Raw genomic sequence first — 15,576 nt, 5'->3', positions numbered from 1 at the left:
CCCCAGACTATTCCCAGAACCCCATTTCCAAAGAAGCCACAGAAGCCTCCATTTTTATTTGAATTTAATGTTCACTTTTCCCTATAAACATTGCAATAATAATTCCTACTGTCCTAGTCCTGTAGCCAGAGCTCATAACTCTCTCCTGCGAAAGATCAGGCATTTGGTGTATTCAGGCATCTCCAACTGAGGAAGAAAAACAGACATTGGGTTGAAGTGGGTTAAGGAGAACTTGTGCAAGCGATGGAAGTCAAGATGGGAACAGCAGAGCTGGGGTCAAGGCAAAATCTCCATGCCTGGGAAATAAAGGGCAAGCTTCAGAGACACTAGTCTTTTCATTGCTCCGTGCAATATTCTAGGTCAGCCGCTGCCTCTTACCATGCGCTCAAGACGGAGTGCGTTGGTGTTTGCCAGCTGACGAAGCTCTTCCACATCTCTTAGCCCCCACTCAGGATTTCTGCCATTTTAAAAGCACAGTGTGTGAAGGGTGGAACATCAGCCCCTTTCCTTGGAACAGATCCTTAGGACCTATTCTAAGAAAAGGGCACAGCAGGTTAATCTTTGAACATGATCCCCTTTCTTGGAGATGGAAGATGAACAAAGGGCATTCCTCGTAGCCCCACTGTCTGCCATTCATGTAATCTAATGGTGAGGAGAGAAACAGAATGCAGCCCTCCCCCACCCCACTTGATCCCAGCAGGGCTCTGGTGGTGACCCCAAGATGGAGTCTTGATGGAGACTGAAGAAGGGAAATCCAATACTTCCAGTCTAACTTACCTGGCCTGAAGCATTTCGTCTAGTTGCACATTACACTCTGGAATGATGATCCCATTAATGGCAAAGGGCTGTGAAGTGGAAGCAGAGTCAGAATGGCTGCCTAGGCCACCAAAGAGGCAGGACGATTCTGTAGGGTCCTTAAGTCAGTAGGTTCAACACTAGGACTGAACAGCAAGCTTGGGAAAGGGCTAGGCTCCTTAAGGCAGCAGCACATGTCATAAGAGGGTGCACTCACCAGATTACAACATAATCTTTCCAGCAAACGGAACAGGGGAAAAAATTATCTTTGCCTGAATGAAGAGCGAGCCTGAATGGCTAACTGACAGCTTTAGAACTTCAGGGATGGGGACATTTCTGATAACCAAATCAGTCTTTGTGGGTGACATAGAAGGTGTAGTTTGTGTCTCCCAGATAGATCTCTACTGTACAGTTTCAGTTTAATGGTATGGAGATAGATTTTGGATATTACCAGTTTCAGACACCCTGGCATTATTTTTACATAGGCTTAAATTGTGAATGCAGGTAACAACTGATGGCCACATGAAGAAGGGTCTCCTATACTCACCCCATAAGCTAGGCAAATGCCTCCAGGTTTCAGTAGTTGTCCTATGCCTTTAAACATTCCCTGCAACACACAATGTAGAATCAGAAGAGGTCTGGCCCTCCTCCCCCTGGGGTTGGCATTGCACAGGATCCCAAACATTGGGATCCCTGCGTGAAGAAGGTCCGTGCTAGTGACATTGACCTGTAGGAGTGTCCCTGGGCCCTGTAGGATCATCATACCTCCAAGCCTTGGTCAGTCATGTGTAGCAAGTTGATGATGATAATGAAGTCGCAACAGCCACGGCCCAGGCCAGCCCACTGGTCCCATGGCTGCGATACATCGATGGCAAGGGGCTCTCGGACATTGGTCACCTTGGTAGCATGAATGTAAGCAGATATGCTGCAAGCAAAGGTGGGAGGCATAAGATACAGCTGTCACAAAGACGGGGATGAACGACCCAATTCCCCTGACTAAAGAAGCATAAGTAGTCAGGCAATAGAACAAGATGCCAACAAAAGATGTGGGAAATCTCTTCCTGGATTTTTTTTTTTTTTAAGGGTAGGCCAGAATCTGTCAAATTTGTAAATCTTCTTACTCTGCTTTGGTAGTAGTTGGATTAACTCCTTAAAGATTCCATATAACTCCTGGTTCTGCAAGTTAAAAGTATTTTTCCAGCAACATTTAGTTGCTGGGGAATGGTGATTCTCACATGAGAATGCCACCATTTCAAATGTGACTGCTATTTCATGCCTGAAATTTTACTACTGGCAAGCAGCACAACTCCTTGCCCCTGTATAATTTCATTTCCTTCCGTGTCTCTTCTGATCCTTCCCAAGGGCAGGGGTGAATAATGACAGAAATAAAAGATCCTTCTGTGGCTGCTATTTGAAAAGGAATGCTTCTCACAATAACAACAGAGTGGCCCTCCCACCGCTAGTAAATGAAACACAGTTCTATCTGTTGCCTGAACTTCCTTGCTCCGCATGGGGGTTCTGCACAGTTTCTGTACTACTTGTTTTAAGAGGCTGCACAACATTATCCCTGCATGTATCGTCCTATTGTGGTGCTGCCATCATAGAATAACAGCCTGTTGCAATTCTCTCTCCATCCCTCTGGAAAATCTGGGGACTGGGTATTATGCAAATAGCAATTAGAAGGAATATTTCACTAAAGATGAAATGCAGGGCTGGTGTGCACTGGTTGATCATATGGAAAACCCCTTAGACACTTTGGGGCCTGCCCCAAAATCACAGTTGACAATTGTCCCAAATTTTCCTGCAATATAATTAGTGTTCCTTATTTTCCATAGCACACTTCCAAACGTCCCTTACTCTTTCACATTATAATCCAGTGCACAACGCAATGAGACTAATCTTTGCACAATCAGCCTAAGCAGTCACAGCAACACTAATACTAAAGCCCCAAATTATGCAGTGCCTCAATGGGAGAAATCTTCTATTTTATCGTCTGATGTTTACATAGTACAATTCTAAGAGGGGTTCAGTCAAGCTTAGGACATTTCCCTGATGTGCAGTTACCACTTCAACAAGCCTTGTTTCCTTTCCAAGAAAATGTGCTAAGTTGGGATCTGTCCAGCACAGAACAGTGGAGAAATGACCTCGCTATTCCTTAGAGCTGCTTTTCCTGGTCACAGAGCACAGGGCATCTTTGTGCATCTTTGAACAGTCCCTTCTCCCTGCTACCAACTGGCCCAAAGGCAGCCACTGCTTTGAAGTGCAGATTTTGTACAAACACTCCTCTGGCATATGGCAGTAAAGGACCACGAGAGGCATGATCCACACACCTAAGGCATCTACCCCCACCGGCATCACAAGCCCCAGTGTACCTCTGCTGAGAAGCCAGGCTGATCTCTGAGGGTTGCCAAGTGACTGTGGGCAAGGCTTGAGCAAAATGCACCACATGCTGTCCAGTCCCAGATCCCAGTTCCAGCCCAAAAGCTGAATTTGTGTCATCCACATAGTCGGCCAGCACCTCCAGGATGTCTTCCTTGTTCCTCTCAGCCATGGGAGAAACCAGCATCTTTGCTGCTGCTGCTGGAGACGGCTGCCTCATTCTCTTTTCCCAGGACTGCTGTCTGCCTTCTGATGCCTCCAGCCCTGCACAGATGGACTAATCTAGATTATTAAAGCAAATGAGATTACCCTGAGATGCACTTATCTAGAAGAGAAAAGCACAGGCAATTCCTGCTTCTGTAACTCAACCAGTCCCCGCTAAAGGCTTCAGCAGGACTTCTTTTGTTTCCATTGGAACCACATTTTGTACTCTGGTCCACTTCACACATCTGATTGAATAGGCCTATCTATGAAAACTCACGCCACAGTAAATGTGAGACTTCAAGGTGCCACAGGACACTATTTTTATGAAATGAGTTGACTTTGGAACCTCTTGGCTGGGTTATTCCTGAATTGAAAGGCTCTAAATCAGCGGTACTCAAACTCTGTGAATGTCAGGACTACTATCTGCTACCATGCCATACAGAAGTAATAGGCCAGAAATTAAAGGAATGGAAATAAAATATACCATTTATTTTGGTTATGGAAGATATATGATACTGAAGTATTTTCTGGCACTTTTTGGTTGGAATAAATGGACAGCTGAAAATATCAACAGTTTTAATGTGTCAGAGTCAAATGTAAAGACAGCCCATGCTAGGATTAAATAGATTAAATAGTAGTAATACATTTTATTTGTCTGGCCATAAGCTAAGACTAAGAGACCAAGTTAATAAAATTATTCACTTTTAAAATCAGCACCATGCTGAAGGTACTCCAGACAGCAAATACGGAAATGCTGCCATATCCTTGATGGAGAGTGCAGGAGTGAGGGTGAGCTCTGTGGTACAGTGAAGGTGCTCTTAATGTACCTCTAGATCAGGTTTGCACAACATAAGGCCCAGGGGCCAAATTTGGCCCCTGTGACTTTGTTGGTGGCCTGCAGGTAGAAATATCCTGCAGTAACAGTAGGAGCCATAAAGAACTCTTGAGGTGATCTGCTGACAAGCAGCAACGACTCAGTGACTTGGCCCCTGTGCCGGAACCCTGACATCATCCCTCTTTCCCGTCACCTTTCCCCTGACTCCATCTAGGGATGTGCAAACTGGCTCAACCAACAACCCCCCCCCCCCGGCCGTTCTCTAAAGGACCCTCCCTGCCATGGCTGCAGCAGCACCCACCGAACCCGGTGGTAAGTTTTTAAAAAATCTTTTTCAACTTTAGAACCTCAAACCGACTCGAATTTGAGCTGAGTCCCTAGTTTGGGGACTCGAACCAAACCAGGCAAACTAGTTTTGTGCACACCTCCAACTCCCTCTGCCTCCTCACTTTCATTAATATTTTTAATAATTTTAATGTAATAATGTGCTGAAAAATTGACCTTGGCCCCCACACACCAAGTCATGGTTGGTTCCACACCACTGAGGCATTTGAATAGTTCACCCCTGCACTGATGAGTATTTCATGTGTGGTGTATGAAGGTTAAAACTTCACAAATTTCTTATGAGCAGCTGGGAACTGCAAGCACATTGTGATACAAGTCCTTGGTTGTGCACTATGAAAGAAGACCTTTGTTTTAAAGAGAAGGTAGTAGATCAGTTTAGTCAGCCTCCTGAGTATAATGCAGGCCCAAGTCAGGTTAGATTGTCATGTCCTCTTGTTAAGGAAACTGTCATTTTTGTGCTCTGTACAAATAGTACACGTTCACACAAGTAAATAAAACAGCAGTAGTCATAAAGGTCACCACTAACAAGGTACATCACCAAAATCCTTCATGAGGAAAACGTAATCTGGATCAGTTTTCTGAGACCACGCTCTGAGAAGTGCAGCCCTACCCTATGCTTTTTAAACAGTTTATTTAAGTATGCAATTTAAGTATGCACACAGAAATGTTATTGCCACCCTAGCTTATCAGCTTCTAGGGAGCTGGAAAAAGATCCTGCGAATTTATACATTCTTCCTCATGTCTGGATTTACGATTTCATAACCATTCTGCTGATTGAAAATGTAAAACAGAGCTCGCCCCTCTTCCCAATGTGAGTATGGATTCAAGGTGCCTCTATAAGCAAGCTTTCTAGTCGCAATGAACCATCAGAGACCACCAACGAAGAAGTGCTTAGAATAGGTACAGGTTAAAAAAAAAACTCCATTGCACATCCAGATCCCCTCAGTTTCGGACGATCCACATGGAGGATCCTTCCTTCTTCCCACAAAATATCAGCTAAGATATCTCCCCCGAGGCTAAGAAAACCGCCTTCAAGGCAACTAAGGACGGGTTGTTATACGACCACGTGCGTTAATAACACTCGCCCCTGTTCAGTCCACATAGAGTTTTACTCCCCCGCGCGCGGGGCAGAGCGTCACGTAGACGTGTGATATGGTCGGCTAGAGCGTCATATCGCAAAAGCGGCGGCGATTGGCCCGTTTGGGCCGACCAGCGAGATGCTGTGGGTAGAGCGGTCGCTCGGCGCCCTCTGTGTCTCGCACGCCGGAGAGTGCGGAGGCCACCGGTGTCTGCTTCCTGCCGCCTCCTGGAGCTCCCGCCATGGCCATGTTATCGGCGGGGCGGCTCGGCACCGCTATCAGGCTTCTGCTGCGGTATGGCGAAGGCAGGGGCAGCGCCAAGGCGCTGGGGGGCTCTCGTGGGGAGCAAGGGGCCCAAAGGAGGGGTAGAGGTCACCCGCGGTCACGTGAGGCCGAGAGCGGGACCCCGCTGCTCCCCTTTAGCCCCGCGTGTGTCTGTGGACTCTTGCAGGAGACTCGCCTCTCCTGCCGCTTCTGGGTCCAAGGTGAGGGAGAAGTTCCTCCCCATGGAGCGTCGCTCTCCCATGCAAGCCTGCGTGCTCTAGTTGTCAAGCATCCCTTGTGCCTTTGAGGAGATGTTGGGGGTAATGCTTGCTTCTTCTGTAACTTTAGCCCCATCTCTTCTTAATCAACGTAATAGGGACATATGACGCTTTAGGCTGGTAAAAGTGCTTTGCAGGCATTGATTGTAGTCATCCTTAACGACAGCCTTGTAAAAGTAGGCTGCTGTTATCACCATATTGCTAGTTGGGGCTGGAGCTGAGGGAGTGTGAGTTGCCCAAGGCCTTCTTTTGGCTTCGAGACTGAGGAGTTTGAATCAGGAACTTCCTGGTTTGTTCACACTTTTAGCCACCACGCCAGAGGTTGGGAGAATGTAGAATAGCAGTGGACCACTGACTAACTTCTGGTTGACCACCAGCTGGTATCTTTGCAAGGAATGCTGGACTAAGTGGATGTGGTGTAGTGGTTAGGGTGCTGGACTAGGACTGGGGAGACCTGAGTTCAAATCCCCATCCAGCCATGAGACTTGCTGGGTGACTCTGGGCCAGTCACTTCTCTCTCAGCCTAACCTACTTCACAGGGTTGTTGTGAAAGAGAAACTCAAGTATGTAGTGCACCACTCTGGGCTCCTTGGAGGAAGAGTGGGATATAAATGTAATAATAATAATAATCTAAGTCACTTTTGTTGCTTGGGATTGTTTTATGGGTTAGAAGGCATACTTGGGATTGCTTTATACAGGTTGGTTACACCCTGACTATTGAGATCCTGAATATGTATTATTCTTCTGTAACTTTAAAACACATAAGTGGACCACAGAGTTTCTAGTTAAAATAAATAAGTAAACTATACCAAACAGAAATCTGTTCATCCCTGTTCTATACTTTGTCAGTGCTTTTTGGTAATTATCCATATTGAAGTGCCTCAACTGTCCGTCTCCCAGTGTCAAAGCACTAAAAGCATTTTCCTAACTTTTTTTGAAAAGGCCTTCTAATTCTAAATGGGCAGCTTTTCAAACTTGCTGCTAAAACTGCATTTTTAATTGCTGTTAGGAGTAAGTCTCTTTCGCTGTAGTGAGATCTCTGTGTGTTCATATCGCTTTGTGACCTGGCCTGGCTCAACATTTTGCTAGGGGGCCTACATGTCTTTTATGCTGGGATTCGGAAGTGTGAAGTGTTAAAGTTTCTTCTTGACTCTTCTGCAGGCAGCATCAACCACGAGCCTGTGCTGTGAGGCTGCTGAAGGCTACCTGCTCACAACGAAGTGAAGCCTTGGCAAGCCCCCCTTTGGATGATGCCCACAAAGAGTACTCGCCCAAGATTCAGCAGCTAGTTCAGGACATTGCTAACCTGACCCTGCTGGAAATCTCTGACCTCAATGAGTTACTTAAGGTACCGTACTGCATATGGAGCAGGGTGGTTCCTAAACCAGGACAAAGATAGTGTTAGCAATTTTTGTTCCCCCCTGCCCTTGTATAGTGATGGGATGCAGTGGGGTTGCATATATCTCTGATACACTTGAATATAAGAGAAGAATGAAGAATTGTCTAAAATTCATTCATTCATTCATTCATTCATTTCTCTATGTAAACCACTTTGGAAACTTTCATTGAAAAGCAGTTTATAAATATTTGTTGTTAAAGCTTCCTTTTGTCTGTGTAGAAAACACTGAAGATCCAAGACATGGGATTCATGCCAATGGCTGGAATGATGCCAGCAGCACAGTCAGCAGCTCCGGTAAGAGACCCAGTCTTGTAATTTGCCGCTCACCTGGGCCAAATAACAATTGCCACAGGTGAACACCTGAGTGTGAAATTACACCTGCCCCTCAAAAGGTGTATGCCTCTTGGAGATGGGTGCTCCAAAGCACCATGTTGCTAATATCGTTCTGTGACAGCTGCATACAGGGGTGTAGCAGGCTTGGCAAGGGCCCAGGAGCAGACCACCGCTCACCTGTGCTAGTCATGTCCCCTGTATCAGCATCAGGTGTAGATGCAGTGGGTGTGGCCAGCACCAGGAAAGGGAGCACACAGCCCCTCACCTGTTCCCAGATGGTGCTTCATTCCCTGGCTGGGTGCTTTCTTCTATTGTTGCCCTACATTTAACACATATAGTGGGCTTTTAAGACTAGAAAAGGGAGAAGCAAGTTGCTGTACAGTGCTGTGGGTAATGGCAGTAGCATGAATGCATGAACACCTTCCAAAATAAGCATCTGAATAAGGATGTGCATGGAACCGCGGAGCTGCGGTCCGGCACTGGGGAGGATGTACTTACCCCTCCCCGCCACTTTTCCCCCGCCGGCACGTGTTTTTTGGCAAGCATTTGGGGTAGCAGGATACCTCTCTGCCACCCCTTCCCCTTCTCGGCAGCAAAAGGCTTCAGAAAGCCTTTTGCACGTGCGCACGTCGCGCGCTCGCCACATCTCCGCAACATGTGTACGCGGAGATACTGTACTGCCCCCATCTTTCTTAGGTTGGGTATTCTCAACATGAAGTCTGAGGAGACCTTCACCAACTCAGGCAAAAACTGTAAAGTACTGGCTGGCTGTTATACCACCAGGATTCCAGTCTTAGTGTCTGGTGGCTCGAGGTCACTTCGAGCCCCCGAGGCCTCTAAATAACAGCTGCAGAGGAGCAGTAGCAGGAGGAGAGAGGGCTTGCCTCAGCTTTTGCCTGTGGGCTTCCCATGTGTGAAACAGGATGTGGGATTAGAAGGGCCTTGGGCCTGATCCAGCAGGGCTGTTCTTAGGTTCTTATCCTTGGTTTCCAGACTAGGTGGACACACTTAAAGCCAGCAGCGTTTTGGTATCCCATATATACTGCCTTGGTGGAAGGACAGGATATTAGTGGTGTTTACGGACCGTGGAGGCGCGGTCCGACTCCAGGAGTGTTTGTGTTGCTTTAAGGTCCACGGGGACGCCGGGGGTGTTTGTGTTGCTTTAAGGCCCATCCGGTGCTGTAATTTTCAGCAAAATCTTCGGGATGGCAGCGGTCCTCCCTGCTGCCTTGTTGGTGCCTAAATGCGGAAGTAACATGCGCGCACGTCACAGTGACCTGCATGACGCACACGGCGGGGGGCGCATGCTACTTCCGCATTTGGGCACCAACAAGGCGGCAGGGAGGACCACTGCCGTTGTGAAGATTTTGCCGAAAACTACAGCGCCGGAGGGGGAAAAGCGGCAGGAGGGGTGAGTACAACACCCCCCCCCGTCCTTAAAGCAACACCCCACCCCACCCTGCCGACGGTTCATAGGACCACCAGACCAGAGAACCAGTTCGCAGGCCTCCAACATGGCCTGCGAACCGTTTCGTGCACATCCCTACAGGATATAAATGTATTAACAATTTCAAGGATATTGAACTTCTGCAGAAATAGTAAACTCTCACCTAAGCCTATACCCCACCCCAAGACTGAACCAATCTGGAAGCAGTTGAGTTAAAACAGAACCTATATCAACCAGCTTGATTTCAGTGTTAAAGTTAGCAGCATTCTCCTTCAGAATTAAAGAATGGATAACAGATGTCTTGGCTGGCCACTGATTTGCCATTTATTTATTTTATTTAGTGTTAAATTTGTATACCGCCTTCCACTAAAACAATCCCAAGGCGGTTTGTTTAATTAATAAGCAGCAGTTTAAGGTGCTTTTAATTGAATAAGCAGCTATTTAAAATCCTTTTATGCAGATTTGGCTCTCTGTGGCCCAGGCTTGGGTGAACAAGAGGTTGGGGCCATAGCTATATGTGACCTATCTGCATACTATTTCTGAAAGTGTTGAAACTTGGGATCCTTATGGATGGATAACTGGAGTGCCTGTGGGCAAGGTACTGGCAGACCTGGGGTGACCCATAGGTTCAAAATATCCAAAGTTTGTGTTTCTGAGGGGGAAGGGGGTTGAAAAGGAGCTGGAACTGAGCACCAGTTTCCCCCTTCCAAAAAGACACTCCCAAACAGGAAAAAACAGTGCATATGAAGTAAAGAGTAAGTTAGAGCAGGCACCCCTGTCTCCGCTGCTAACTTTTGTGTTTTTACCATGCTCAGTCATAGGCTCGGGTAACACTTGCACACTAGAGATATACAGCAACATTTTTGTTGCAAGTCAGTTCTGGTTTCTCTTATTAAGCGCTGTGTGTGTGTGTGTGTGTGTGTGTGTGTGTGTGTGTGTGTACGCACACAGCACCATATTGTCCCTTATTCTACACATCTTACTTCTAGTAGCCCTGTTGTCATCAGGTCTGCCTCCCAACCCAGTAGTGTGTAGACCAGAAGTGCACAGCTCAAATGCCCTGGTGGGCCAGAACCAACCACGTGGTGTTCAGGAGAAAGGTCCATTTTCAGCACATTATTACATCTAATTATCAAAAATATTAATGGAAGCAATTATTAGTTAGTTGTGGATCTTGTCTCGTCAAGGAACCCACCCTTTTAATTAAGGGTAGTGTGGTCAGAAAATAGATCCTGTCCCTGCTCAGTCAGTGGGGCACCTGGAGTGCATGCCAGCCCCAAATCAATATGTCCTTTTCTCTCCTATATTGCTGTTTCTTTCAGGTTGCAATCCTAGACATGCTTACTTAAGAGTAAGCCTCACAACTTGCTCTTGCAGAGTAGTCCTGTTGTTGCTGCAGGATATTCCTACCTGTAGGCCATCAAAAAAGGCCCCCAGGCCTTGTGTTGTGCAGGCCTGGTGTAGACATTTGTCTAAGCCACCTGCAAGCAACTCAAATGGCAAGATTACCTGCCCTCGCAAGATTGCCCGATAAGCTGTTATCCTTCCTCTCTTACAGGAGGTTACAGTTACCATGCTCTGGTACTCCTTCTCATGTGGAGTGTCCAGGTCCAATCTTCTTACATGGTTAGGTTAAGAGCCTTGTTGGAGATCAAATGAGAGGTCAGTCTAGTCCAGCATCTAGTTTCCCACAGCAACCAGCCAGGTGCTTCCAGAAAGTCCACAAGGGGCATGAACAAAAGAGCCCTCCCTCACTGTTTAAATAGTTGCATGGTGGGGGATTATGCCACTGATGACTTGCAGTAAAGGTAAAATTGTACACTAAAACAGCTCATTCATCATCTCCACTGCTACATAATTCAAGGAGAACTGATGTAAGTGTCCAGCAGTTGCCTTACAACCAGTGCTAAGAAAGGGAAATGGTAATCAACCAGCCAATTGCAAGCCATGCGAGGTCTGTCTCCTGCCTCAGTTTTGATCCTTCTTGACTACTCAGTCCTTGGGGATGGGAAGGGCAGGCTTCAGCTGCAGGTAGTAAGTATAGTGTGCATTTCCCTCCTTGTTTTCTGCCAGGCAGCAGAGGAGGAAGACCTTCCCAAGAAGCCGGAGAAGATTAATTTCACTGTCAAGTTGACTGAGGTGAAGGCTGAAGAGAAGGTGAAACTTATCAAGGAGGTGAAGAACTGTATGCAGGGACTAAACCTCGTCCAGGTAAGTAGAGTGTGTACAACTCAAGGCATGCACATCAGATGACTGAATGAAAGCCCTGAGGGAGGCACATTGCTCTTTGTTAGCACCACATTGAAGAAATCATCAAGAAGATGGTGCTCTCAAAATAGTCAGAGACCTGGAATCATAGTTGCCAAGGTTCTCTTGGTGTCTTTTTGTGGGAACACTGGTGCTTCTTCTTGCCTCTTATTTGGCACGCCCACAGCAGCTTTGCTGTCAATATTTGCTCTTTCCAGAAGGGGTCAGCACATCCCAGGCAAAGATAAGCTTCCAAGGGAATGCTCGCATGTGAGAGGGTGATGTAGAGCAGTGTTTCTCGAACTTTTTGGAGTCAAGGACCGCTAAATTCTTCGTGCAGAGTTTCAAGGACCGCTACATTCTTCATGCGCAGTTTCCCGGACCAGCAGTTAGTAAAGGGGTTTCAAGTCTATCTATCTATCTATCTATCTATCTATCTATCTATCTCTCAGACTTCTATACTGCCCAAAACTTGCATCTCTGGGCAGTTTAGAATGAAAATTATATAAGCATTAAAATAATTAAATTTGGAATCTTTTGCAAACATGGAATATTAGGGGTTCTTAACCTTGGGTCCCTCAGTTAAACTCCTATAACCCCCAACAACAATGGCATTTGGCCATTATGGCTGGGGATTATGGGAGTAGAAGTCCACCAACGTCTGGGTACCCAAGGTTGAGAACCCCTGAATCTAAAAGCCTGGGTGAACACATTTGTCTCCAGTATGTCTGGAGTGGAGGTGCTTGTGATTATTCAATGGAGAGGGGATGTTGGGCCATTAGAAAAATTCAAAAGCTACATGGGGCCAATGAAAACAACATACAAGCAAGCCCCACTGATGCAAGAGGGAAACAGCGTCCCCTCTCAAGGCGCCTCGACCACAACAGGCAGCTGGGTTTCAATCAACCAACCTTTGGCTGCAAACAATGAGCGTGCAAGAACCAGCAGCCCTTCAAGTGGCGCCCACTGCCATACTTTTTCCTCCATGTCCCTGCACCGCATACAGTTTGAAGCTGTAAAGATAGGGAATAAGATAGCTGTAGGAAGATCTCAGCAGCATGTGGAGGCAAGGCACAAGAAGGGTCCCATGCCTCCGTGATACTCTTCCTCTTCCGTGCCATGTGCAAAATTGAGGAAGTGAGTGCCTTGATTTCAGTTGAGGGGGGGTTGACTCCCAGTCAGGGACCGGCACTCAACCCTTCGGGGACCGGCAGCAGTTTGGGGACCGGCAGCGGTCCAGGGACCGGTGGTTGAGAAACACTGATGTAGAGTTATGGGCACTTCTCTGTGCCGGAATTAGTGGAAGTGACGGCATTCTATAGGATGTTGCCAACTTGTGTAGCAAAATCTTCTGTGATTCACTGTATTCCAAAGAGGATTTCCTAGTATAGGCACTTGGACTTTGATCAGAAATGCCTAGTTGTCCCTTGCCAAAGAACTTTGCTTGCTGGAAGTTTATTTTGGGGCTTTAATATAGGAAATGCCTGAATTTGGCCAGTCTTCCCCTGACCTAGGGTATCCACTCCATGTGAGAGGAATAAGGGGAAGGTGGGGAGGATCCTGGGCTGCTGGGCACAGGCAGCAACCTCGAGTTCAGGATTTCTTCCTTTTCAGTTACTGAACAGAACTGTTTCTGTCTTTGGCAGGCAAAGAAGTTGGTGGAATCTCTTCCTCAGGAGATCAAGGCAAATATACCTAAAGAGGAAGCGGAGAAAATCAAAGAAGCTCTGGAAGCAGCAGGAGGGACTGTAGTTCTGGAGTAAAAGAGTTGGTTTTGCTGCCCAAGGACTAAAGCAGAGCAGGGGGTAGTCCCCTGACCTGTGTCGCCTGCCCTCGGCTTTTCCTGTCGGCTGACTGGTGGGGGATTCTCTACGGTTTCGGGAAGCTGTGCCCTGGCTTGTTTTCTTGGCAATGGGGTTTTCCACTGGGATGGCTCAGTGCACAGTGAATGACTTCAGCATCACGAGGGCTGTTGCTTGTACCAGCACTGCAGATAACTGAATCTATAAAGAATGTACACACGGGAGAACACCTGTGGGACAAGTGATGTGTGAGGAGACTTTCTTGCATGCATGGTGCCCTTTTCCCCCGTCAAAGAGGGGCACGTATGTACGCGTGTATGTGTATGTGTGCATACGTACACACTCTCTCTCTTCCCCGCTCCTGCCGGGGGTGCTCTTGGTAGTCAAACAGTATAGTCTGAACCGCAGTTTATAATGTGGCCCACTAGGAGATTGATGGAAAGGGATGGCCTATGGATCGGCCATGTGTGTATTAGGAATATGCACGGAACCAGTGGGGGGAGGCTCGAAGGCTGGCGGGGGGCATACCTTTAAGGGCAGGAGAGGGTGCCCTTACCCCTCCCACCTTGTTTCCCCTGCTGGTGCTCCATTTAAAAAGTCGCCGTCGGGGTGGCAGCGTACCTCCCTGCCGCCCCAGTGTCCTCCTCAGTTGGAAGTAAAAGGAAGTACCCATGCTGGGCATGCGCCCGTTGCGCCCGCATGCATGCCGGGCAGGCACATGAGTGAGCGTGACAAGTGCGTGCATGCGCTCCGGGTACTTCCTTTTACTCCTGACCAAGGAGGACACTGGGATGGCAGGGAGGTATGCTGCTGCCCCGATGGAGACTTTTAAAATGGAGCGCTGGTGGGGGAAACACAGCGGAAGGGGTAAGGGCACCCTCCTCTGCCCTTAAAGATATGCCCCCGCCTTTGAACCAGCAGAACTGCCCGTCCTTCGAACCGGTTTGGAGGCCCATAAAGGGCCTCCGAACTAGAACCATGCACATCCCTAGTGTGTGTTGTAGGCTTGCAGACAGTGGTGCTTTCTTTGTCCTTAGAAAAGGTTTTTTCTCCTCATAGAAGAGGAGTTGGATCCTCTTTCTTCCTGGTGTGTTCACTTCTACTGCAGACATTGCCAACCAGGTAAACCTAGGCAGGAACAAAAATCATCTGGGTGCAGGAGATGTGATAACATTTTTCTACCAGTCCCAATGCATTTCAAAACATAATACATTTTGCTTTATCCCTTGAAAAAGAGTAATCAAAAATGGCACGCCAAAAAACCACCACTGTGTGATCTCTTGCAAAAGACTGTCTGTTTCAGTCTGTTTTCTCCACCAAGAACCTTGTGGGAAAATCTCTCTGTCGATCTTTCAGAATTACTGGCTGGTGTTGTACAAATAGCTCAGTTACACTTCTTTCCTTTCCCCTCGATTCCATTTGGGGTGACTTGGCCATCACAGCCTACAACTTGCTCATTTCCTTTTGCTGGATGCTTGCTGTGTGGTAGTTTCACAGCACGGGAGTTGGGAAGCTGAACCCAAATAGCAGCTCCTGTTTCAAGAGCTGATAACTAGTGCCGGCAGTGCATGAAACCTCTAGTGAAGCCACTTTTAGGGAGGGACCCAGTATACAAGGGGAAGGGTCACTGTGGCATAGTGAACCTCTCCAGTTGTCAGTTTATTTAATCTATTCTGTACGGACACTCTGTCTCAGCCACTGCACCCTATTAAATTGCCTAAGATAGACATTATCTGTTTTAGATAGGTCAATAGAGCAAGATGGGCTCCTAGTAAAATGCCCATGTTGTACAAAGTAGTGTAGCCCTGCCTTAAAAGAAGAAGCAGGGAGCTGTTTATGTGAGAAGCATGTCTTTTCCCTTGCAGGTGTTCTATTTCAGGTAACTAGGTGCAACACACACTGCCCAAACAAAGAATTTGCTTCGAATGTTCTTTCTGGAATGCATCCTGACCATACCTTGGGAATTTGTACAAAGGACCTGCTGTGTGGGGCATAGCCTTTCCATGGACACTGTAGCTGCCTTAATCCTGTTTCTGCTATTGTGGCAGTTTACTTTCCAGATAGTACAGTCACAACAGTTGTTTGTAGGAGGCTATGGCTGAATCTGTGAAGGACTGCATTGTAGGGTAGGTTCTGCACACAAATGTATCCTCGGATACAGTAGGATAA

General features: G+C 47.2%; 2 protein-coding genes across 9 annotated transcripts; one reads left to right on the top strand and one right to left on the bottom strand.

Moving 5' to 3' along the window:
* Positions 1 to 32: 32 nt before the first annotated feature.
* LOC128347122 (methyltransferase-like 26 B) lies at positions 33 to 5,728 on the bottom strand. 8 transcript variants are annotated; one of them, XM_053301275.1, is made up of 7 exons: positions 5,644 to 5,728; positions 3,168 to 3,456; positions 1,561 to 1,720; positions 1,343 to 1,402; positions 778 to 845; positions 379 to 457; positions 33 to 186 (listed from the first exon to the last, which is right to left on the bottom strand). In XM_053301275.1, the coding sequence occupies exons 2-7, from the start codon at positions 3,392 to 3,394 to the stop codon at positions 133 to 135; spliced, it is 648 nt and encodes a 215-aa protein (XP_053157250.1). In that variant the 5' UTR covers positions 3,395 to 3,456; positions 5,644 to 5,728; the 3' UTR covers positions 33 to 132. The 8 variants fall into 8 exon arrangements, with proteins under 8 accessions (XP_053157250.1, XP_053157246.1, XP_053157247.1 ...); XM_053301271.1 differs by having other exon boundaries at positions 4,081 to 5,712; XM_053301272.1 differs by having other exon boundaries at positions 3,168 to 3,438; positions 4,081 to 5,712.
* A 45-nt stretch (positions 5,729 to 5,773) lies between these two features.
* On the top strand, positions 5,774 to 13,648 carry MRPL12 (mitochondrial ribosomal protein L12). The gene is made up of 5 exons (XM_053301279.1): positions 5,774 to 5,931; positions 7,341 to 7,527; positions 7,798 to 7,872; positions 11,432 to 11,569; positions 13,252 to 13,648. The coding sequence occupies exons 1-5, from the start codon at positions 5,879 to 5,881 to the stop codon at positions 13,366 to 13,368; spliced, it is 570 nt and encodes a 189-aa protein (XP_053157254.1). The 5' UTR covers positions 5,774 to 5,878; the 3' UTR covers positions 13,369 to 13,648.
* The last annotated feature ends 1,928 nt before the right edge of the window (positions 13,649 to 15,576 follow it).

Source organism: Hemicordylus capensis, chromosome 2 (genome assembly GCF_027244095.1).
Source record: "Hemicordylus capensis ecotype Gifberg chromosome 2, rHemCap1.1.pri, whole genome shotgun sequence".
Taxonomy (NCBI): Eukaryota; Metazoa; Chordata; class Lepidosauria; order Squamata; family Cordylidae; genus Hemicordylus; species Hemicordylus capensis.
This window is presented reverse-complemented; position numbering and strand designations above follow the sequence as displayed.